The following is a 24,317-nucleotide window of genomic DNA, read 5'->3' as shown; positions in this document are numbered from 1 at the left end:
TTACCATTTAACATACTTATTTTTTTCTTATGGTTAATAAACAGCCTTAACTCACAAATATTATATTAGATGATATAAGTCAGCCAAGTGGAACCATTTGAAAAAACTTGAGAAAAGTCCATCCAAGGATGCTACAGACCAAGTTTGATGACCATCCATCAACCCGTTAATGAGAAGAAGCCATTTAAAAGCACTCTAGCAGCCCTAAAATGCAGTCAAACAAAACCATTTGCACAATCAAGTTTGATGTACATCCATCAACCGAACACATTTGAAGGTTTTTTTCTATTTTTCTGGCTCTGGCTACCCCAATATGCAGTCAAGCCACATCATTGGTACAACGAAGATGTTACAGACTAAGTTTGGTGTACAACCATCAACAAAGAGAAGAAGTTGTTTAAAGGTTTTTCTATTTTTAGCTTCAGCGACTCCAAAATACAGTCATGCTAAACCATTTGCACTAACAAAGATGCTACCACACCAAGTTTGGTGTACATCCATCAAGTGGTTCATGAGAAGTTGTTTGAAGATTTTTCTCTTTTTTTTTTTTAATCTCTGATGACCCCAAAAATGCAGTCAAGCAAAACTGTTTGTACAAACAAGGATGTTTACAGGTCAAGTTTGATGTACATCTATGAGAAGAAATTATTTAAAGGTATTTCTATTTTTAGCTCTGGTGACCCCAAAATGCAGTTAAGCCAAACTATTTATACATACTAGGATGCTCAAGGTCAAGTTTGATGTACATCCATCAACCAAGAGAAGAAGTTGCTTAAAGGTTTTTTCTATCTTTAGCTCTGGCGACTCCAAAATACAGTCATGCTAAAACCATAAAGATGATGCTACACACCAAGTTTGGTGTACATCCATCTAGTGGTTCATGAGAAGTTGTTTGAAGATCTTTCTATTTTTATCTCTTGATAACCCCAAAAATGTAGTCAAGCAAAACTGTTTGCACAAACAAGGACGCAACATGTCAAGTTAGGGTACATCCATTTAATGATTCATGAGAAAGCTGTTAAAACCTTTTTTCTATGTATAGCTTTGGTGGTCTTTAAGTGCAGAAAAGCCAAACCATTTGAACACATTTAAGAAATGTCTGTACAAGGGAACTTCTGACTGCCAAAGCTAAAAATAGAAAAAACTTTAAATAACATCTTCTCACAAATAACTTGATGGATTTTCACTAAACTTTGTCAAAACTGTCCTTGCAAGAACCGTAACGAGGTCCAGTATACCCAGAGTGGTTATTTAAAACAAGTTTACAAAAAGCGGTACCCAGGATCCAATAGTGGCCTGTATTTATAGCCAAGAAGACCTAACAGTATACCAAGGATACCACCCAGATACACCTGCCTAGGGTACACCGGTGGCATGTATATTTATATTGGTGACATTAAGTAAACGGTCAGGATGGCCTGTTTGTATACCCAGGATACTCAAGCTGGCCTACCAAGGATGCACTCAGGTGACCTGTCTATATACCAATTATACTCAACGCATATACACGCCTAGTGTATAGCAACGATGGTCTGCCTGCATACCCAGGTTTTTTTTACCCAGAAAGGCTTATATGTAAAACCGGGATATCCATAGTTGCCAGTATATACGGCCAAGATGACATGTACGATATCCAGACTACACAGAGTGGCATGACTCTATACCTTGGATACATAGGTAACCTGTCTGTATACCAATGCCAACCAAAGTGACCTGAATGTATAGTCATGATAACATGTCTATATACCCAAGATACCCAGAATGGTGTGTATGTAAATCGAAGATACCCTTAGTAGCCTATAAATACAACTGTATAGCCAGGATGACATGCCTGTATACCCAGAATATCCAGAGTTGCAAGGAAACTCGGTAGGATCTTCTGTATGTCCAGAATACCCAGAATTGCCTTTCTGTACATTCAGTATATCAGTATTTGACAGTATGTATACATGTGTAGCCAATATGACCTGTCTGTATGCACAGAATACACAAATAAGCCTTTCTGTACACACATGATACCCATAGTGACATGTAGGTATAGCCAAGGTACCCTTAGTGGACTGTATGCATAGCCAGGGTGGCTATACATGTATGCACAAAACACGCAGAGTGAATGATTATATAACTAAGATACCCATAGTGGAATGTACATGTACAAATGTATGTATACCCATGATAGTTTTCCTGTATAACTAGAATACCAATTTTATCTGTCTCTATATCCAGGCTACGTATTGTTGCATATATGTATACCGGTAGCCTGGTTTTCCCTAGATGTCTGTATGTATAGCAAGAAGGGCCCGTCTGTATACACAGGATACCCAGAGTGGCATGTCTGTATACCCTCGATACCGATAGTGGCATCAATATTTAGCCCGGATGGCGTGTCTGTAAACAAATGATACCAAAAATGGCCTGACTATATATCACTGATACACAGTTTGCATGTCTGTATCCTAAGAATATTCATAGTAGCCTGTATGAAAAGCCAAGTTTGCCGATATACCGAAGATATCTATAGTTGCCTTCTCTATTCTCCTAGATACATTGGGTGCCTAGTCGTTATACCAAGTATACTACTGAAACCAATTTAGGCTATCCTGTCTGTAAACCCAATATTATGTTTTAAATAGTATGCTGTTCCGTCAAAATACTGCAGAACCTACAAAAACCTATAAACCTACATAAAACCTTTTGTACATTCTCCAGTATATTAGAACAAGAGGGCCATGATGGCCCTATACCGCTCACCTGTTATCATTGCACTTGAGGACAAGAAGGTCCTCAGAAAAAATATCTAAGTCCAAAGGACAGTAACAACAAAGGGAAGAAATTTAACCAAAAAGAAAAAAAAAATTCATACAAGGTACAGATATGTCAAAATACACCTACAAATTGGAGGTACCATCCATGTTGTACCACAGAAAAGTTGTCTCGGTTTTTCCCTACGGCCAATAATAAAAAAGTTACTAAAAATAAGCTATTTATAGTAACGTAAAAGGGAAGTAATTAAAAAAAAAAATTATTGTAAGTGAAGAAAAGAAGGATCTGCCAAATAAATCTGTTGACATAAATGAAATTTCAGATCAGTATCTTCATTAGTTACGGAGATATACCCATTTTAATTTGAAATAAAGGGAGGTAATTTGACATAAAATCAGTCCATAGTTATCTACCCTGATTGGCTCAGTCCAACTAATGACAATAATGAAATTTCAAATAAGTACTATAAGTACTTACTGATATAAATCCATTTTGATTACAATCAGGGGAGGTAATCAGATATAAAATAACTCTGAACCTACGCTTGGATCTGATTTGTCATGGAATCGAAGAATTATTGTTGTTGAAGTTATTTTGGAAGTTTGTATCAAATAAAACCATAAATGAAGTCTCTATATGGCTGCAAAAGCCAAAATAGCCAATTTTGAACCTTTAAGGGGCCATAACTCTGGAACCAATGAAGAAATCTGGCCAGTTCAAGAAAGGAACCAAGATCTTGTGGTGATACAAGTTGTGTGCAAGTTTGGTTAAAATCAAATCAAAAATGAAGCTGCTATTGTGCAGACAAGGGCAAAATAGCTAATTTTGGCCCTTTCAGGGGCCATAACTCTGGAACCCATAATCAAATCTCACCAGTTCAAGAAAGGAACCAAGATCTTATGGTGATACAAGTTGTATGCCAGTTTGGTTAAAATCAAATCATAAATAAAGCTGCTACTGTGCAGACAAGGTCAAAATAGCTAATTTTGGCCCTTTCAGGGGCCATAACTCTGGAACCCATAATCGAATCTCGCCAGTTCAAGAAAGGAACCAAGATCTTATGGTGATACAAGTTGTATGCCAGTTTGGTTAAAATCAAATCATAAATGAAGCTGCTATTGTGCAGACAAGGTCAAAATAGCTAATTTTGGCCCTTTCAGGGGCCATAACTCTGGAACCCATAATGGAATCTGGCCAGTTCAAGAAAGGAACCAAGATCTTATGGTGATACAAGTTGTGTGCCAGTTTGGTAAAAATCAAATCATAAATAAAGCTGCGACTGTGCAGACAAGGTCAAAATAGCCAATTTTGGCCCTTTCAGGGGCCATAACTCTGGAACCCATAATGGAATCTGGCCAGTTCAAGAAAGGAACCGAGATCTTATGGTGATACAAGTTGTGTGCAAGTTTGGTAAAAATCAAATCATAAATGAAGCTGCTATTGTGCAGACAAGGTCAAAATAGCTAATTTTGGCCCTTTCAGGGGCCATAACTCTGGAACCCATAATGGGATCTGGCCAGTTCAAGAAAGGAACCGAGATCTTATGGTGATACAAGTTGTGTGCAAGTTTGGTTAAAATAAAATCATAAATGAAACCTCTATCGTGCAGACAAGAAATTGTGGACGGACGACGGACGAAGGGCGATCACAAAAGCTCACCCTGTCACTATGTGACAGGTGAGCTAAAAACTGAACATACTGACTTCTTGATGGCCTTTGTGAAAAGTGGCTGTCTTATTGGTTGTCTGAGATTGTGTCAACCCGATTTAAAATAGAAATGTTTATTTTTTTCAATCACAATCTTTTACTAAACTACATAAAAGAACTATGTAAACTCTATAATGTATGCAAAGAAACCTTAACACATTGACTTTTTGTAGCCAAGTTGAAAAATGAGTGCCATATCGGTTATCTGAGGTTGCCTACATGGTGTATGGTCTTATTAGTTGTATATATCAATCTAAATACTGCAATAAATTACATTAAAGGGCTGAGCGCGAAACTATTGTAACTGTATATGAACAAAGAACAAGATGCAATAGTTTCGCGCTCAGCCCACGATATATGTAGACGCTCATATATATGCATACTTTTGAACATACTTACTTTGGTGGCCATCTTGGTCGCCATTTTGAAAAAATGGCAGCCATATTGGCTGTGTGACATAGGTTAACATTTTGAAATACTAGTAGCCGGTAGATATGTACCTAATAAAAAAGAAATGCCTTGCTACTGTAAAAACAAATACCCAGTTGTGCTAAAGATAACTATTGGACAGAAGTCAATTCATCCCACCCACTTCAAGCAGTATCTACACATAAAACACATATGATGGTGATATAAAACAGTTGCGTTTATCAATAGATATTTATCCCACATAACATTCGCTACCTTTCTGTTTTTCAAATCATGAAAATTATATATAAAACAATGAATATTGTACAACTGTACATGCATGCCAATTTTTATCGTAATTTTGTACAATTTTGCCGCTTTCATTAACATTAATTAATATGCAAATGAGCTACTTTGCATATAGTTATTTTATTTCATAGTTAAATGCATTCGCTTCAATTAAATACCAGTTTTACTCACTTATTTCATCAAATGGCGAAGACATGATGCCAAATATGTGAAATTTATAAAAAACTGCACTTAATGACCTTTGAACTAATTTCTTGACCTTAATTTGACCTTAGGATTGTGACTATCAGCAGCAATGAACTACTTATATCATATACTTCACATATAACACATAAAACTTTCATCTTCACGAAATGCCTATGTAGGTGTTTTCCAGCCACATATATGAAAATAATTGGTAAACTACAAGTATGGATGCAGGTTGAGGAATTCTCAAAATCTCAAGCGGAAATATTTTTTAGTATTATTGGTCACTGTGACCTTGTTTTTGTTGGGTTTAATGTCACACTGACACAATTATGTCATATGGTGACTTTATAGCTCTGATGGTGGAGGAATACAGGCAGGTACCTGGGAAGAACCACCGACCTCCCGTAAGTCAGCTGGTTCACTGTGACCTTGACCCACTGATCTAAGAAGCAATACAAGTCATCCACTGCCTACGATTCTTGTCCCTGCCGAGTTGAAATGTCACAGGAAACAAGAGGGCCATGATGGCCCTATATCGCTCACCTGTTATCATTGCACTCGAGGACAAGAAGGTCCTCAGAAAAAATATCTAAGTCCAAAGGACAGGAACAACAAAGGAAAGAAATTTAACCAAAAAGAAAAACAAAATTCTTACAAGGTAAAGATATGTCAAAATACACCTAAGAATTGGAGGTACCATCCATGTTGTACCACAGAAAAGTGGTCTCAGTTTTTCCCTACGGCCAATAATAAAAAAGTTACTAAAAATAAGCTATTTATAGTAATGTAAAAGGGAAGTAATTCAAAAGAAAATTATTGTAAGATAACAAAAGAAGGATCTGCCAAATAAATCTGTTAACATAAATGAAATTTCAGATCAATATCTTCATTAGTTACGGAGATATACCAATTTTAATTTCAAAAATAAAGGGAGGTAATTTGACATAAAATCAGTCCATAGTTATATACCCTGATTGCCTCGGTCCAACTAATGACAATAATGAAATTTCAAATAAGTCCTGTAAGTACTTACTGATATAAATCCATTTTGACTACAATCAGGGGAGGTAATCAGATATAAAATAACTCTGGAAACTACGAATGGATCTGATTTGTCATGGAATCCAAGATTGATTGTTGTTGAAGATATTTTGGAAGTTTGTATCAAATAAAACCATAAATGAAGTCTCTATATGGCTGCAAAAGCCAAAATAGCCAATTTTGGACATTTAAGGGGCCATAACTCTGGAACTCATGATGGAATCTGACCAGTTTAAGAAAGGAACCAAGATCTTGTGGTGATACAAGTTGTGTGCAAGTTTGGTTAAAATCAAATCATAAATGAAGTTACTATTGTGCAGACAAGGCCAAAATAGCTAATTTTGGCCCTTTCAGGGGCCATAACTCTGGAACCCATTAGGGGATCTGGCCAGTTCAACAAAGGAATTCAGATCTTATGGCAACACAAGTTTTGTGCAAGTTTGATTAAATTCAAATCATAAATGAAGCTGCTATTGTGCAGACAAGGGCAAAATAGCTAATTCTGATCCTTTCAGGGGCCATAACTCTGGAACCCATAATGGAATCTGGCCAGTTCAAGAAAGGAACCAAGATCTTATGGTGATACAAGTTGTGTGCCAGTTTGGTAAAAATCAAATCATAAATAAAGCTGCTATTGTGCAGACAAGGTCAAAATAGCTGATTTTGGCCCTTTCAGGGGCCATAACTCTGGAACCCATAATGGGACCTGGCCAGTTCAAGAAAGGAACCGAGATCTTATGGTGATACAAGTTGTGTGTAAGTTTGGTTAAAATAAAATCATAAATGAAACCACTATCGTGCAGACAAGAAATTGTTGACGGACGGACGCACACACGACGGACGACGGACGAAGGGTGATCACAAAAGCTCACCATGTCACTATGTGACAGGTGAGCTTAAAAGGCATTCTCAAGATGTTGTGCAGAAACAATTTTTGTATTAATAGTTACTGTGACCTTGATCTTTGACCCATTGACCTCAAAATCAACAGAAGCCATCTAATTCCATCAGCAATATGCATATTAAGCTTGAGGATCACAGGACAAGGCATTCTTAAGTTATTGAGCAGAAACTTAGTTATTAACACTTTACAGAGAGACAGACAGATGACCAATGCCATCATATATTGTCCCTTCAGGCATATAAAAACATTTTGGTCTAATGACATGGTGCTCAACTGTTTGAAGCCCTCTCAGCTAAAACTAGCTTACATACAAAACTTTAAAGAAAACTTTTTCAATATGAAAATGGGGCATAATTTTGCTAAAATGTAAGCCGGAGTTATGGAACCTGTCAGGTGAGGTCATCCCATGATGCAAAAAAAAACGTGTGGAGAATCTGAAAACATTTGGTCTAGTCATAATATTCCTGAGAAACATGATTAGACATGCAAAATTGTCACATAAAATTATTTTCTTAAAGCTACAGTCACACATACGGATATGTCCGTGCATTGAGGTACGGTGCGGATCGGATTGATCTGTGGGGGAGTAGATACGGATAAGAACGGAGCAGTACGTCTTAGTACGGTAATAATGGTGAGAAACGGGGAACAAAAAGATACAGGATGCGAATAAGTATGGATAGGTACGGCATACTACGTTGAACTACCTTTTACTGCACCTGACAACTTGCCCAGCACGTTGACGGATCTACGGTTAACTACGTTGAACTAAGCTTAAGTACGGACAGCCTCGGATAACTACATTAACCTACGGATCAATACGCATGACTACGTTCGCATTAAGGTTTAGCAACGGGTCGCTAAGTTTCATATAAATAGGCCACGTGTAGCCAGCGTTTTCATTACGATTATCTTTTACATCATGTCAAACTACGACAAGGTACGTTTAAGTACGGATAACTACGTTTAATACGTTGAACTACGGATGAATAAGTTTCGACCAAGTTGGACTAAGTCACGCTCAAATGGCCACGGATCGCTCAAACTTTTGTGCAAGTTCAAAAGTTGGAGAAACGTGCAAGTTTGGAGTACGTCTTGAATACTTTGAGGTACGGCACAGGTACCGATCGATATGGATTACTACGTTTCTATCCGTGGCTAAACGTAGCGCCGTATGTGTGACTGGGGTATAAACAAGAGCTGTCACTAATGGTGACAAATGCCCCCAAAGTGCTTTGACCTTTGACCTGGTGACCCCAAAGTCAGTGGGGGTCATGTACTCAATAAGTACTATCAGCATGTGGAGTTTGAAGGTCCTGGGTGCAGTGGCTCGCGAGTAAAGTGCCTTCATGCAAAAAGTTAACATTGTGACGAACGAACTAACAAATGGGTGGACAGTTGAAAACTAATATGCCTCCCTTCAGCGGCATAAAAAGGGGCAATATTTTGACGATCTAAAAGCTAAAGTTGTGTAACTTGCCCTGTGAGGTCACCTCATGATGCTGACGACATGATTGTGTGAAGTCTGAAACTGTCAGGCCTTAACGTTTCACAGTAACCTGCTATACATGCAAATTTTTAACCTGAATTTCTAACTTAAGACGGGACAAAGTTTTGTCAAAATAAATTCTACAGTTTTGTAAATTGTTCCGGGCGTGGGGACGGGGGGTGGGGGTTGGGGGGCATCTTATGATGCTGACAGCATGTGTGAAGTTGGAAGCATTTGGCCTAGTAGTATCTATTTTAAGTCTGAATCAAATCCATCTAATAATAATCTCATACAATTTTTACCTGAAATTCAAAGCAAAATGGGAGCCTAATTCATAAAATATTTAAGCCAGAGTTATAGATCTTGTGTCATGTGATATATAACAACATCTTTAAGTTTAAATCAAATCTATTAGGTTATAAGAGAGCCAGAGTGAAAGTGCATAAAAACTTATACCAGAAATTGTAAATGAAAAAGAATACATTAGATAATAGTGCTAGAGTTATGGCCCTAGTGTCATACAATACTGGTGATGTTGAACAATTATACCTTTAATTTGAATCAAATCCATTTTGTAATAACAGAGAAAGAGAGAAAGTGGATCAACACCTAAACCTGGGTGCTGTGATAGTGATAACAGGTACAAACTGATTGACATATGAATTTTGCAAGTCATCTATAAATTACTAAATATATAGTATAGAAGAGGAGTAAACTACTGCAATGCTTTTGACACAATGGGAGAAAATCAACAGTCTTTTTTTTCTCTATTTTACAAACTTTAATCCAACACTTTATCTCTTTTCAGTGTCACAAATACATTCTACGCAAAACTTTGTGGAAATGAACATGCTGAAAAATTTCCCCGAAACTGCCCAGAGTAGGGTTAACATAACAATTTTCATTAAAAACTAAACAAGACTGGTATGTGATTTTGGTATTCTCTGCTAGTAATGAAAATGCAATTTTCTGTTATGGCTGAAGGATGCCAGCCGCAATAACATACGAAGAATACATAATCCCACGAACACAAATGACCATCCACTTCCTCAAGAAAAATTCTAATATGCTTGTTTCTGTTAAAACACATGCTAAAATGACGTCACATTAACGTGCAAGGACTTCAATGTTATTGAAGCGAACAAGAAAGAGCGCTACTATATTTTATTAGAATCTAAAAAATATACAGCAAAATCGTGTTTTACCTAAATTAATACACTCAAAATCGGTTATACGGATGTATAACCTCTTGCCCTCCATTTATAACGTTAAAACACTGTTTCTTAAATAAAACAAAATCTATGATGTGATCAACTGTTCATTCAAGTTGGCACTAACTCCACTACAGTCTTTTCTATATTCAATAACATAGTCGATGTCACCAACACTAAAACGATGTCACCAACAATAAAAGTCACTGTCTTTTTGTTGTACATCCACATTCGCCCAAGAATTACTTGTTCTTTCATATAAAGTAGTCAGGTTATCCAGATACATTTGTGACACAGACTTCTTTATTTTGTCTCTACTATAATCATAACTGTTGTTTTTATCCGACTTTTCCAATGACCTCAAATACACAGTCACAGATTGGAGGTACGGTACCACAGTTATTGGATATTCTGCATCTTCAACACCAAGAAACATTTTTCCTACTTGACTAGTGCTTTCAACAAAGTTTGTTATAATTTGCATTGCTGCTGGCATGTGACTGGCCAGCCAAGGAAAACTGTCAATGTCTTTATATGTACTCATTTCATCTAACACTTCCAACAAACAAGCTCCTATCTTATTTGGATCAGAATTTGTACATTTATAATGATGGCCTATCATCATTATTTTCATCATATAGGAAGTATAGACTTTCTGGTTAGGCATTTCTTCACGCAAATAACATCCCAACTTTTCGCCATCATCATGACCATTAACAACGTATTTGAGGATCCTGTACACCTTTCTGTGACTTTGGGACAAAACATTTTTCATAAATCTTTGTTCCGTCTCAGTAAATGTTACAGCAGAGCCACCATCTCCAATAAGTAAGTAACTTCCTGTGTGCGCGACCTCTGTGCGGAATTCCGGAAGCTTACACGATGCTTCTACAGCCCCTTCAAGCTTTTCCCCAGTTACTTTAACTGCAGGAACAAAATCTACATGTATATCTCTATTTTCACCAGATCTACACTTGTAAATAAAGTGTAGTTTTCCAGCCGGACCTTTTGCATCATAATGTTTATGTAAATATAGTTTTCTTTTGTCATCAGCAGATGAATATTGTAAAAATTTTGAATATTTTTTAGTTACGTTAGACAATCCTGCAAAAGTTATAAAGCTAACTTGCAAAATTGTTGATACAGGAATATGTATACCCTCATCATCTTCGCTGTAATAAAGTGAACTATCGCTGCAGTAAAGAGGAAATATTAAGTCAAATTCGTCTGGAAAACCATTCTTTGTTCCTTCGTAGAAACTTCCCACTTTGATAATTTCCTTCGGAGATGTTGTATGTTCTCTATTTTTCAAAATTTCACTAAGACCTTCATCTAAATTCTGCTGTAACTCCTGTTCTTCAAAATAGTCCAGTATCCAATCAGCAATTTTCTTCACAAGAGTTTCAATTCCAGCCTGAATAAATTCAACTTCCTCTTCTTCTATTTTGAACACACATTCTTTCTCATATACATCATTCAAATATAATTCCAGAGTATCCACTTGTTTATCTAAATATAACTCAGTTTTCTTTAAGGCAGTTTTTCTCTCTTTCACACAATAAACACCCATCAGTAAACTTTGTCATTCTTTTTATTATTTTGTTTTTGTTTTGGTTATCTTCTCATATTGGTGTCCTGTTTTGGCAGGTGTTCCCCAACATTTAAACAGATAAATTACTAGTACCAGGCATATCCAGTCTCAACTGGTTTTGATCAGACTTATTTCAATATAAATGATAAAAACTATAAAGAATATCGGATTCAAATAAAAATTCTGGGGGTGTTCTCAAAATGCTATATCTATACTTAACTAAAATGTGTCTGAAGGACACAGGGTTTGCCTCCACTGGTACATTTCTCACAAATAAGGGGCAATGATTCAAATGTTTGCATTCTTAAAGATTCATTGTTCTAGGTCATATATTTTTGAGCTATCATCATCATCATTAGCATTACAAACAACAAAAGCTACATTGATGAGGGGCAAATGATTCGAAGTCAGGGACCTTAACCACTCGGCCACGGAGGCCCCTTAGAATTTGATAGAATTTGAAAGAAAATGACAAATTTATTGTATTTTTGTTTAAAATGAGGATAAAACCCAAAAATATCACATTGTCACTGTTTTTAGTGTATTTTTTTTCAAAAACTGCACATTTATAGCCTGCTGATTGCTTATTTATGGCCATCAGAGGTAAAAGTGAAAATATTTAACTGTTTAAATGTGTAATTTGTATGCAGATCAGAGTAGAAAATGCCAAAACAGAGCAAAACAAGGTTGCATTTAGGGTAACTGCTTCAAAATGTCGCGACACTTATTTTTGACAAAATCTGACGCTTTGCCTTATGATATTAAAAATGCCATAAAACCTTAGAAACTGTTGATATCAAGCTAAAACCTTATATTTTTCCATGCATTTAGGATTCTTGTACATTTCAAATGAAACTGGCAGTGTCAGAGAAAAGTTTTTCTTATAGGCATACAGACACTAAATAGAACAAGAGTGCCAGAATGTCACAATATACGCCCGTCACAGCAAATTTCTTTACATTAGCACCTGTATTTGCAAATGGAATTTTATTTTTCTAGTTGTTTACAATGTTGTTTTTTTGTTTTTTTTTTTTTTTTAGAAATTATTGTAATTCTTTTTTTTTTCTAAGTCCACAAAAAAAACCATTACCAGGTTAAGATATCTTAAAATACACCCAAAATTTGAAAGTAACATCTATGTTGTACCACAGAAAAGTGGTCTTGGTTTTTCCCTACGGTCAATTATAAAAAAGTTACAATGTAAGTTATTTATAGTAAAAACTAAGGGAAGTTAATCTTTAAAGAAAGAAAGAAAAAAACAAGAGCTGTCACTAATGGTGACAAATGCCCCCGCAGCACCTTGACCTTTGACCTGGTGACCCCAAAGTCAGTAAGGGTGGTGTACTCAATAAGTACTATCAGCATGTGAAGTTTGAAGGTCCTGGGTGAAGTGGTTCGCGAGTAAAGTGCCTTCATGCAAAAAGTTAACGTTGGCCCCTGTGACCTTGACCTTTGATCTGGTGACCCCAAAGTCAGTAGGGTTGGTGTACTCATAAAGTACTATCAGCATGTAAAGTTTGAAGGTCCTGGGTGCAGTGGTTCGCGAGTAAAGTGCCTTCATGCAAAAAGTTAACGTTGGCCCCTGTGACTTTGACCTTTGACCTGGTGACCCCAAAGTTAGTTGGGGTGGTGTACTCAGTAAGTACTATCAGCAAGTGAAGTTTGAAGGTCCTGGGTGCAGTGGTTCGCGAGTAAAGTGCCTTCATGCAAAAAGTTAACGTTGGCCCCTGTGACCTTGACCTTTGACCTGGTGACCCCAAAGTCAGTAGGGGCGGTGTACTCAATCAGTACTATCAGCATGTGAAGTTTGAAGGTCCTGGATGCAGTGGTTCGCGAGTAAAGTGCCTTCATGCAAAAAGTTAACGTTGGCCCCTGTGACCTTGACCTTTGACTCGGTAACCCCAAAGTCAGTAGGGGTGGTGTACTCAATAAGTACTATCAGCATGTAAAGTTTGAAGGTCCTGGGTGCAGTGGTTCGCGAGTAAAGTGCCTTCATGCAAAAAGTTAACGTTAACCCCTGTGACCTTGACCTTTGACCTGGTGACTCCAAAGTCAGTTGGGGTGGTGTACTCAATAAGTACTATCAGCATGTGAAGTTTGAAGGTCCTGGATGCAGTGGTTCGCGAGTAAAGTGCCTTCATGCAAAAAGTTAACGTTGGCCCCTGTGACCTTGACCTTTGACCTGGTGATCCCAAAGTCAGTAGGAATGGTGTACTCAATAAGTACTATCAGCAAGTGAAGTTTGAAGGTCAGGAGTGCAGTGGTTTGCGAATAAAGTGCCTTCATGCAAAACGTTAACGTTGGCCCCTGTGACCTTTGACCTGGTGACCCTAAAGTCAGTAGGGGTGGTGTACTCAATAAGTACTATTAGCATGTGAAGTTTGAAGGTCATGGGTGCAGTGGTTCGCGAGTAAAGTGCCTTCATGCAAAAAGTTAACGTTGTGACTAACGAACGAACGAACGAACTAACGGATGGGCAGTTGAAAACTAATATGCCTCCCTTCGGGGGCACAAAAATGAAAAGTCCACACAAAAATCCTTACCAGGTAGAGATAGCTCAAAATACACCTCAGTATTGGTTGTAACATGCATGTGTACTACAGAAAAGTGGTCTCAATTTTTCCCTACGACTTGTAATGAAAAAGTTACAATATAAGCTATTTATAGTAACAGTAAAGGGAAGTAATTCAAAAGAAGGGACCAGTGCAAAAAGATGGTGTACAATTGTGCCAAATTACATCAAAATCCCTCCATGCATAAAGTGAAATGCTCCGGACAAAGTCATTCTTGTATCTGACCTTTGGCCTCTAAGTGTGACCTTGACCTTAGACCTAGGGACCTGGTTCCTGCGCATGACACTTGGCCTCATGATGGTAAACAACTGTGCCAAGTTGTATCAAAATCCCTCAATGCATGAAGAAGAAATGCTCCGGACAAAATTTTCATTCTTGTATCTTTGACCTCTAAGTGTGACCTTGACCTTACCCCTAGGGACCTGGTTCTTGCGCATGACACTCCATCTCATGATGGTGAACAATTGTGCCAAGTTACATCAAAGTCCTTTAATGCATAAAGAAGATATGCTCCGGACAAAGTTTTCATTCTTGTATCCTTTGACCTCTAAGTGTAACCTTGACCTTAGACCTAGGGAACTGGTTCTTGCGCATGACACTCCTTCTTATTATGGTGAACAACTGTGCCAAGCTACATCAAAATCCTTCCATGCATGAAAAAGATATGCTCCGAACAAAGTCAATCTTGAATTTTTCATTCTTGTATCCTTTGGCCTCTAAGTGTGACCTTGACCTTAGACCTAGGGACCTGGTTTTTGCGCACGACACTCCCTTTCATGATGATGAACAATTGTGCCAACTTTCATCAAAATCCCTCCATGCATGAAGAACATATGCTCCGGACAAAGTCATTCTTGAATTTGACCTTTGACCTCTAAGAGTGACCTTGACCTTAGACCTAGGGACCTGGTTCTTGCACAGGACACTCCGTCTCATGATGGTGAACCACTGTGCCAAGTTTCATCAAAATCCCTCCATTCATGTAGAAGATATGCTCTGGACAAGGTCTGTGGACGCCGCCCGCCCACCCACCCACCCGCCCATCCGCTCGCCAGGGGCGTTCCCATAATACGTCCCGTTTTTCAAACGAGCGTATAAAAATGGCGTGAAAAAAAAACAGGTAGTCGCATAACTGCAGAATAGTCCTCAGTTTTTTTGCTCTGTAGAGCAATTTTACTTATTTTCTTTGCAATTTTTTTGCTAAAATCACATGACAGATCTATGCTTGACATGTAGGTAGCATTTTCATAGTGAAATCAGAGCTCCAGATAAGGGCCATATTTTCGTAATTACGAATTTGTTAGGGGTCTGATACGAATTTATCTTAAAATGTGGCCGTGTCAATACGAATTCATTTTAAAATGTGGTCGTACAAAATGTAAACAGTATTACAAATTTCAAGATCAAGCTGAATTGCAAGTTTGCGCCAAGTTGCGCTTATCAATGCTGAAACTGAAAGTGAAACTGCTTTATTTGATTAAACGCCTAATTTTACACATAGTATATTCACTGGCATTGTACATTAAATTACACCAGATTTATATAGCGCCCAAGGCGCTTTACATAGCTCAAATGCAGCCACACAGGGCACATAATTCATCCTCTACTAGTACAGACACAGAGTGATCTGACCAGAGGGACAGAGTGAGACAAAGCCCCCACGACAGAGAGATCAGAAAGCAGATACAGGCTTATCCAGCTAACTTAACCTAGCACCTTGCGAATAGACAGCCTGGTTCTTTAACGTGCCCAGTGTATAGCACTGATACACGCAAGGATTGCCTGAGTTCCTGACCAGTACACCTCTAGTTGAGTGGGAAACACTGAAAAGCGTTTCTGAAAATTCCTGAGTAGCTGCCGGGGATCGAATCCCGACCTCAGGATTGGAAGGCCAGTGTGCAAACCACTGAGCTATCCGTCCACCCTACACTATCCCGACTGTTGACAATTTGCATGGTGTAAAATGAGTGTGGAATATACGAAACACACGCTAATAGCATAATGTAAGTTCCGCCTACTTCAGGTACTTGCGAGATTTTCCCCGAGAAGTGTGAAGCGAATCAAACTAGAAGATGCTTTTGCAAAAAAGCGCATGTCTCCCCCAATGCAAAGTGGTATAGGCAAGAAGTCAATAGGAGTCCGGAGCGAAAGTCAAAGAGACACTGATGGTTGGCTGCAATAGGGATCATCTACTTGGCATGTCCAGTCATCCTGCTAAGTTTCAACACTCTTGGCCTAGTGGTTCTCAAGTCACTGTTAAGGCTCCTGTGACCTTGACCTTTGATCAAGTGACCCCAAAATAAATAGGGGTCATCTACTCTGCATGTCCAATCATCCTATTAAGTTTCAACATTCTAGGTCAAGTGGTTCTCTAGTTATTTTCCAGAAATGATTTCACATGACCAGGCCCCTGTGACCTTGACCTTTAATAGACTGACCCAAAAATCAATAGCGGTCATCTACTCTGCATGTCCATTATCCTATGAAGTTTCAACATTCTGGCTCTAGAGGTTCTCAAGTCATTGATCGGAAATGGTTATCAATGTTCAGGCCCCTGTGACCTTGACCTTTAACGGAGTGACCCCAAAATCGATAGGGGTCATGTACTCTGCATGAGCAATCATCCTATGAAGTTTCAACATTCTGGGTTGAGTGGTTCTCAAGTTACTGACCGGAAATTGTTTTCCATGTTCAGGCTCCTGTGACCTTGACCTTTAATAGAGTGACCCCAAAATTAATTGGGGTCATTTACTCTGCATGTCCAATCATCCTATGAAGTTTTAACATTCTGGGTCAAGAGGTTCTCAAGTTATTGATCAGAAGCGGTTTTCCATGTTCAGGCCCCTGTGACCTTGACCTTTAACAGAGTGACCCCAAAAACAATAGGGGTCATCTACTCTACATGACCAATCATCCTATGAAGTTTCAACATTCTGGGTCAAGTGGTACTCAAGTTATTGATTGGAAATGGTTTTCAATGTTCAGGCCCCTGTGACCTTGACCTTTGACGGTGTGACCCCAAAATCAATAGGGGTCATCTACTCTTCATGACCAATCATCCTATTAAGTTTCAACATTCTGGGTCAAGTGGTTCTCTAGTTATTGATCGGAAATCATTTTCAATGTTCAGGCCCCTGTGACCTTGACCTTTGACGGAGTGACCCCAAAATCAATAGGGGTCATCTACTCTTCATGACCAATCATCCTATTAAGTTTCAACATTCTGGGTCAAGTGGTTCTCTAGTTATTGATCGGAAATGGTTTTCAATGTTCAGGCCCCTGTGACCTTGACCTTTGACGGAGTGACCCCAAAATCAATAGGGGTCATCTACTCTTCATGACCAATCATCGTGTGAAGTTTCAACATTCTGGGTCAAGTGGTTCTCTAGTTACTGATCGGAAATGGTTTTCAATGTTCAGGCCCCTGTGACCTTGACCTTTGACGGAGTGACCCCAAAATCAATAGGGGTCATCAACTCTTCATGACCAATCATCATGTGAAGTTTCAACATTCTGGGTCAAGTGGTTCTCTAGTTATTGATCGGAAATGGTTTTCAATGTTCAGGCCCCTGTGACCTTGACCTTTGACAGAGTGACCCCAAAAATAATAGGGGTCGTCTACTCCAGCATCCCTACAACCCTATAAAGTTTGAAGGTTCTAGGTCAAATGGTTCTCCAGTTATTGCTCGGAAATGAAGTGTGACGTACGTACGGACGGACGGAAGGACGGACAGACGGACGGACGGACAGGGCAAAAACAATATGTCTCCTGGGGGAGACATAATTATCCGATACACTACAGTCGATTGTGTTCAGCCAATTAGCGCAGCGGTTACGTATCTGACACTTCGTTTAATTGTCAGCATGTCCGAGAGCAAAAAAGAACAAGAGGGCAAAATGGCCCTATATCGCTCACCTGTTATCAATGCACTTAAGGAAAAGAAGGTCAAATAATGACCTAGTTTTTGAAGGCATGTGACCCAGTTTTGTACTTGACCTAGATATCATCAAGATGAACATTCTCACCAATTTTCATGAAGATCTCATGAATGTGTCTATGTATATAGTATAGTAACAAAAAAAACAAAGTCCCATAACTCTGCAAATTTTTTCTCTGAAAGAACCTAACATGCCCCATGCACAACTACTGTTGTTACTGATCACTTGTGTGAAGTTTCATTAAATTGTGTCTAGGGGATGAGGAGAGATGGTGCGCACAAGATTGTGTCTATGTATATAGTATAGTAACAAAAAAACAAAGTCCCATAACTCTGCAAAATTTTTTTCTAAAAGAACCTAACATGCCCCATGCACAACTACTGTTGTTACTGATCACTTGTGTGAAGTTTCATTAAATTGTGTCAAGGGGATGAGGAGAGATGGTGCGCACAAGATTGTGTCTATGTATATAGTATAGTAACATAACTCTGCAAATTTTTTTTCTAACATGCCCCATGCACAACTACTGTTGGTACTGATCACTTGTGTGAAGTTTCATTAAATTCTGTCAAGGGGATAAGGAGAGATGGTGCGCACAAGATTGCGTCTACGGCCAGACAGACAACCTGAAACCAGTATACCCCCCCTTACAACTTTGTTGCACATGAAAAGCAGGCAATTAAACTAAAAATAACATTAACAAGAAGGTATAGGTATAGCATGTACATGAACAAATAGGCTGTTACTCTAACTTAATAAGCGATATATCGATGTATCGTCGATATCTGTCTTCCGATATATCGGTATCGTCGATATGACAAAGACCCAATCAATGACAGCTCTAGTTTTCAGATACATAGGACACAAACTTTTCAGTCCTGTTGATGCGTATTTTAGACTTGGTCAAGAGCCATAATGCACCTGTCAATATTTTGCCCGCCCAGGAGGGCGGCGGGCTGACCCAGGGGAATTTGACTTTTCAAAAAATTTGTTGTCTAAATCCCCTCCCTAGAGACAACCTTTTTTGTCTAAATCCCACCCTAGAGCCTTGTTGGTACATCAAATGTTTGTCTAATTCCCGCCTGTCGGGAATGGCCTTCTGTCTAAAGTCCCGTGTATGCCCGCCGCTTCCCCGGGCGGGCAAAATATTGATAAGTGCATAACTGGTCCAGTAAAATCACAATTACAATACTAGCTGCACAACTATATATGGTAAATAACAATTTTGTTAGGTTTGATGACTCTAGGTCAAATACTTTCTGTGATATATGCACAACACAAATTGAAACAGGCAGATAGACAAGAGCAGATTACATCAAGACAGTTGGCAGCAAAACAACCAACTGTTTGTAACATGTTTTAAATTAAACAACATTCAACACTCGGGATTCAACATGTCTTTCTCTGGATATGATTACAATAGGTAATTATCAACTGAGTAATGTCAATAGGTGATAAAATTTGTGCATAACTAGAAGATGCTTTTGTAAAAAAGCACATGTCTCCCCCCAAATGCAAAGTTGTATAGGCAAGAAGTCAATAGGGTTCTGGAGCGAAAGTCAAAGAGACACTGATGGTTGGCTACAACAGGGATCATCTATTTGGCATGTCTAGTCATCCCGCTAAGTTTCAACATTCTTGGCCTAGTGGTACTCAGGTCACTGTTCAGGCTCCTGTGACCTTGATCTTTGATCAAGTGACCCCAAAATAAATAGGGGTCATCTACTCTGCTAGCTAAAACAAGAGGGCCAAGACGGCCCTAGGTCGCTCACCTGAGAAACCCACCATAACAGTGTAAACATGTTTGACCCAGTGATTTCATGGAAACAAATATTCTGGCCAATATGAATTAAGATTGGACCAAAAATGTGGTCTCTTAAGTTTAACAAGTATTTTCTCAGATATGACTTAGTGACCTAGATGACCCATATTCGAACTTGACCTAGATTTTATCAAGGATATATCCTGACCTGATTTCATGAAAATCTATCACAACATACAGTCTCTATTGCATACACAAGGTTTTTCTTTGATTTGACCTATGACCTACTTTTTGACCCCAGATGACCCATACTCAAACTCGAACTAGATTTCATAAAGGCAATCATTCTGACATAATTTTATGAAGGTCAATTGAAAAATACAGCCTCTATCACATAAACAAGGTTTTTCTTTGATTTGACCTAGTGACCTAGTTTTTTACCCCAGATGTCCCATATTCAAACTTGACAAGGCAATCATTCTGACCAAATTTCATGAAGATCAGTTGAAAAATACAGCCTCTATCTCATACACAAGGTTTTTCTTTGATTTGACCTAGTGACCTAGTTTTTGACCCCAGATAACCCATTTTTGAACTCGGCCTAGATTTTATTAACGTTTTCATTCTGACCAATATTCTTAAAGATCAATTGAAAAATACAGCCTCTATCGCATACACAATGTTTTTCTTTGATTTGACCTAGTGACCTAGTTTTTGACCCCAGATGACCCATTTTCGAACTCGACCTAGATTTCATCAAGGTAATCATTCTGACCCAAATTCATAAAGATCAATTGAAAAATACAGCCTCTATCGCATACACAAGGTTTTTCTTTGATTTGACCTAGTGACCTAATTTTTGACCCCAGATGACCCATTTTCGAACTCGGCCTAGATTTCATCAAGGTAATTATTCTGACCAATATTCATAAAGATCAATTGAAAAATACAGCCTCTATTGCATACACAAGGTTTTTGCTTTATTTGACCTAGTGACCTAGTTTTTGACCCCAGATGACCCATTTTCGAACTTGGCCTAGATTTCATCAAGGTAATCATTCTGACAAATATTCATGAAGATTAATTGAAAAATACAGCCTCTAATGCATACACAAGGTTTTTCCTTGATTTGACCTAGTGACTTAGTTTTTGACCCCAGATGACCCATTTTCAAACTCAACTTAGATTTCATCAAAATAATCATTGTGACCAAATCTCATGAAGATCAGTTGAAAAATACAGCCTCTATTGCATACACAAGCTAAATGTTGACGGACGACAGACGACAGACAAACGACAGATGCCGGACATCAAGCGATCAGAAAAACTCACCTAAAAATTCAGCTCAGAGATGTTTATATGCTGTTTATATATATTGTTACAGATCTCTGCGCTGAAACAAATCCCGTACTGAAACCTAACCAGGAATCGTGCCAGAAGTCTGTCACGCTATAATTTCAACTTTAAAATATTTCTAATCTTCTAATTTTTCTTTTGATCTTGCGTAAAATAATAAATGCAACATAAATTGAACACAAGTTATACACTCCAGTTTCAAATTGGTACCCCTGTCTGCAGTATCTTGTCCGCCACTGCAGTTGTCACATTATCAGGGTACTCTTCATTTTGAAAACCAATAGGCAGTATAAAATCTTTATTTACTGACCTTTCCTGCGGACTTAAACATTCAAACATATGTTTTTTATTGATTTTATCAAAAATGATTATGTTTATGATTAAATTAAATTCATATGTAGGTAAAATTTTGATACTGATTTTCAAAAATAACCATGTGCTCTGAACTGTTACATGACGTCATCAGATTCTCACGAGAGACTGTGTGAGATGTTGCGGTTTGATACTGGTTAGATAACCAAATGGGGTTCCGCCATAACTTAATGGACGCAACCATCAGAAAATAAAAACAGCGTCAGTTAAGTTATGGCAGCCAGAACTACTACTCTGCATGTCCAATCATCCTATTAAGTTTCAACATTCTAGGTCAAGTGGTTCTCGAGTTATTTTCTAGAAATGATTTTACATGACCAGGCACCTGTGACCTTGACCTTTAATAGACTGACCCAAAAATCAATACGGGTCATCTACTCTGCATGTTCAATCATCCTATGAAGTTTCAACATTCTGGGTTAAGTGGTTCTCAAGTTATTGATTGGAAATTGTTTTCCATCTTCAGGCCCCTGTGACCTTGACCTTTAACACAGTGACCCAAAAACCGTTAGGGGTCATCTACTCTGCATGTTCAATCATCCTATGAAGTTTCAACATTTTGGATCAAGAGGTTGTCAAATTATTGACCGGAAATGGTTATCAATGTTCAGGCCCCTGTAACCTTGACCTTTAACTGAGTGACCCCAAAAACAATAGGGGTTATTTACTCTGCATGACCAATCATCCCATGAAGTTTCAACATTCTGGGTTGAGTGGTTCTCAAGTTACTGACCGTAAATGGTTTTCCATGTTCAGACCCCTGTGAACTTGACCTTTAACAGAGTGACCCCAAAATTAATTGGGGTCATTTACTCTGCATGTCCAATTATGCTATTAAGTTTTAACATTCTGGGTTAAGTGGTTCTCAAGTTATTGATCGGAAACGGTTTTCCATGTTCAGGCCCCTGTGACCTTGACCTTTAACAGAGTGACCATAAAATCGATGGGGGTCATCTACTCCGCATGATCAATCATCCTATTAAGTTTCATCACTCTGGGTCAAGTAATTCTAAAGTTACTGACCGGAAATGGTTTTCAATGTTCAGGCCCCTGTGAACTTGACCTTTAACAAAGTGACCCCAAAATCAACAGTGGTCATCTACTTTGCATGTACAATCATCCTATGAAGTTTCAACATTCTGGGTCAAGTGGTACTCAAGTTATTGATCGGAAATGGTTTTCAATGTTCAGGCCCCTGTGACCTTGACCTTAAACAGAGTGATCGCAAAAACAATAGGGGTCATCTACTCTACATGACCAATCATCATATGAAATTTCAACATTCTGGGTCAAGTGGTTCTCTAGTTATTGATCAGAAATGGTTTTCAATGTTCAGGCCCCTTTGACCTTGACCTTTGATGGAGTGACCCCAAAAACAATAGGGGTCATCTACTCCAGCATCCCTACAACCCTATGAAGTTTCAAGGTTCTAGATCAAATGGTTCTCCAGTTACTGAACGGAAGTGAAGTGTGACATACGGACGTACGGACAGGGCAAAAACAATATGTCTCCCCCAGAGTAGGGGTGGGGGAGACATAATAACTTAAGTATTGAGTTTTACTAGCAGGGCACTAAGACTTTTTAGCTTGGCAATGTGCCCGACTGAAAGGGCCTGGTGATAAACCTGACCCTGCAAACTCATGTCCAACTTCCTTAGGCAACTATAGACCTCAAGTTAACAATTTAAGTCCTCAATTCTGGAAATTGTCCCAGCAGTTGTCCCAGAAAATCGCTAACTTCAAAAATAAGCGACGCATCAGAAAATTATTTTTACTGATGTTATTTCAATGTATACTCTACAGGACTATAGTTTAAAATTAAACATCAGTTCTATTATTTGAGTTGTTTTTCAAATAATGGACTTCTTGGGGACAAACTATAATCTAGCCGCTGCGGGCAATGTATAGGATATATGATAATTAACTTGACCTACCTGTCCAGCAAGGTAAGTTCTCAGTTCTGGTGATTGTGCATTATCTAGAATAGAGCCAGGTAAAGCTATGGACAATGTGTATGGACGACCTGAAACAATAAATTTACCTATGAAACTATATATATAATGAAAGTCATCATCTTACATTCTTGACATCACAAAGTACAAAAAAGTTTCAACGATGGGTTATCTCCAATTTTCAAAACATCTGGTGAAGATGATTTTTTTTTTCTTAATGACCTAAAGGAACTGAAATACATCTAATTTAAGCCACAGTTTAAAATCTGAAAACTATGGTGGCATATTTCTGCATATGATAACCAGATAAGTTTTGCGAAAATGTATAGAGTTTTAGCAAAACCAGAAAATTTTTCACAAAAACTGTGCATATATGAAGTGGAAAAGAATTTCATCAATGCCCACATCTGCTTAAGAAAACAAGACAACTTTCACGAAAATGGACCAAACTTTTACGAAAAATAGTAAACTTTTCGTGAAAATACAATATTTTCGCGAAAATAAACAGTTTTCATGAAAACAGTAAAATCTTTCAGATCGCTATACAACATAGTATATTCTGTATCAGCCTGTGCCTTTCATTTCAAGCATATGTGCAACGGCCTAACACATGTGTACTATTGTTGTTCAAAGCGTTCCGAATGTTTCTATTTTTAGATCAGTAACCAACTGTAACAACATTTCATGAAAAGATTAATTTTTAAGATCTCATATCTTAACTGCAGGAGTGGGCACTATTGCGAAATTTTCC

At 38.2% G+C, this 24,317-nt stretch overlaps 1 protein-coding gene across 1 annotated transcript in view; it reads right to left on the bottom strand.

Annotated features, from left to right (window-relative positions):
* The window catches only part of LOC123543131 (putative methyltransferase C9orf114), a 64,999-nt gene that overhangs the window by 32,849 nt on the left and 7,833 nt on the right, over positions 1-24,317 (bottom strand). Inside the window, exon 4 of the mRNA XM_053531288.1 lies at positions 23,549-23,637. Coding sequence (XP_053387263.1) covers positions 23,549-23,637 — 89 coding nt within the window. The remainder of the gene's footprint in view (positions 1-23,548; positions 23,638-24,317) is intronic.

The sequence above is a fragment of the Mercenaria mercenaria genome, chromosome 19, assembly GCF_021730395.1.
Source record: "Mercenaria mercenaria strain notata chromosome 19, MADL_Memer_1, whole genome shotgun sequence".
Classification (NCBI taxonomy): domain Eukaryota; kingdom Metazoa; phylum Mollusca; class Bivalvia; order Venerida; family Veneridae; genus Mercenaria; species Mercenaria mercenaria.
This window is presented reverse-complemented; position numbering and strand designations above follow the sequence as displayed.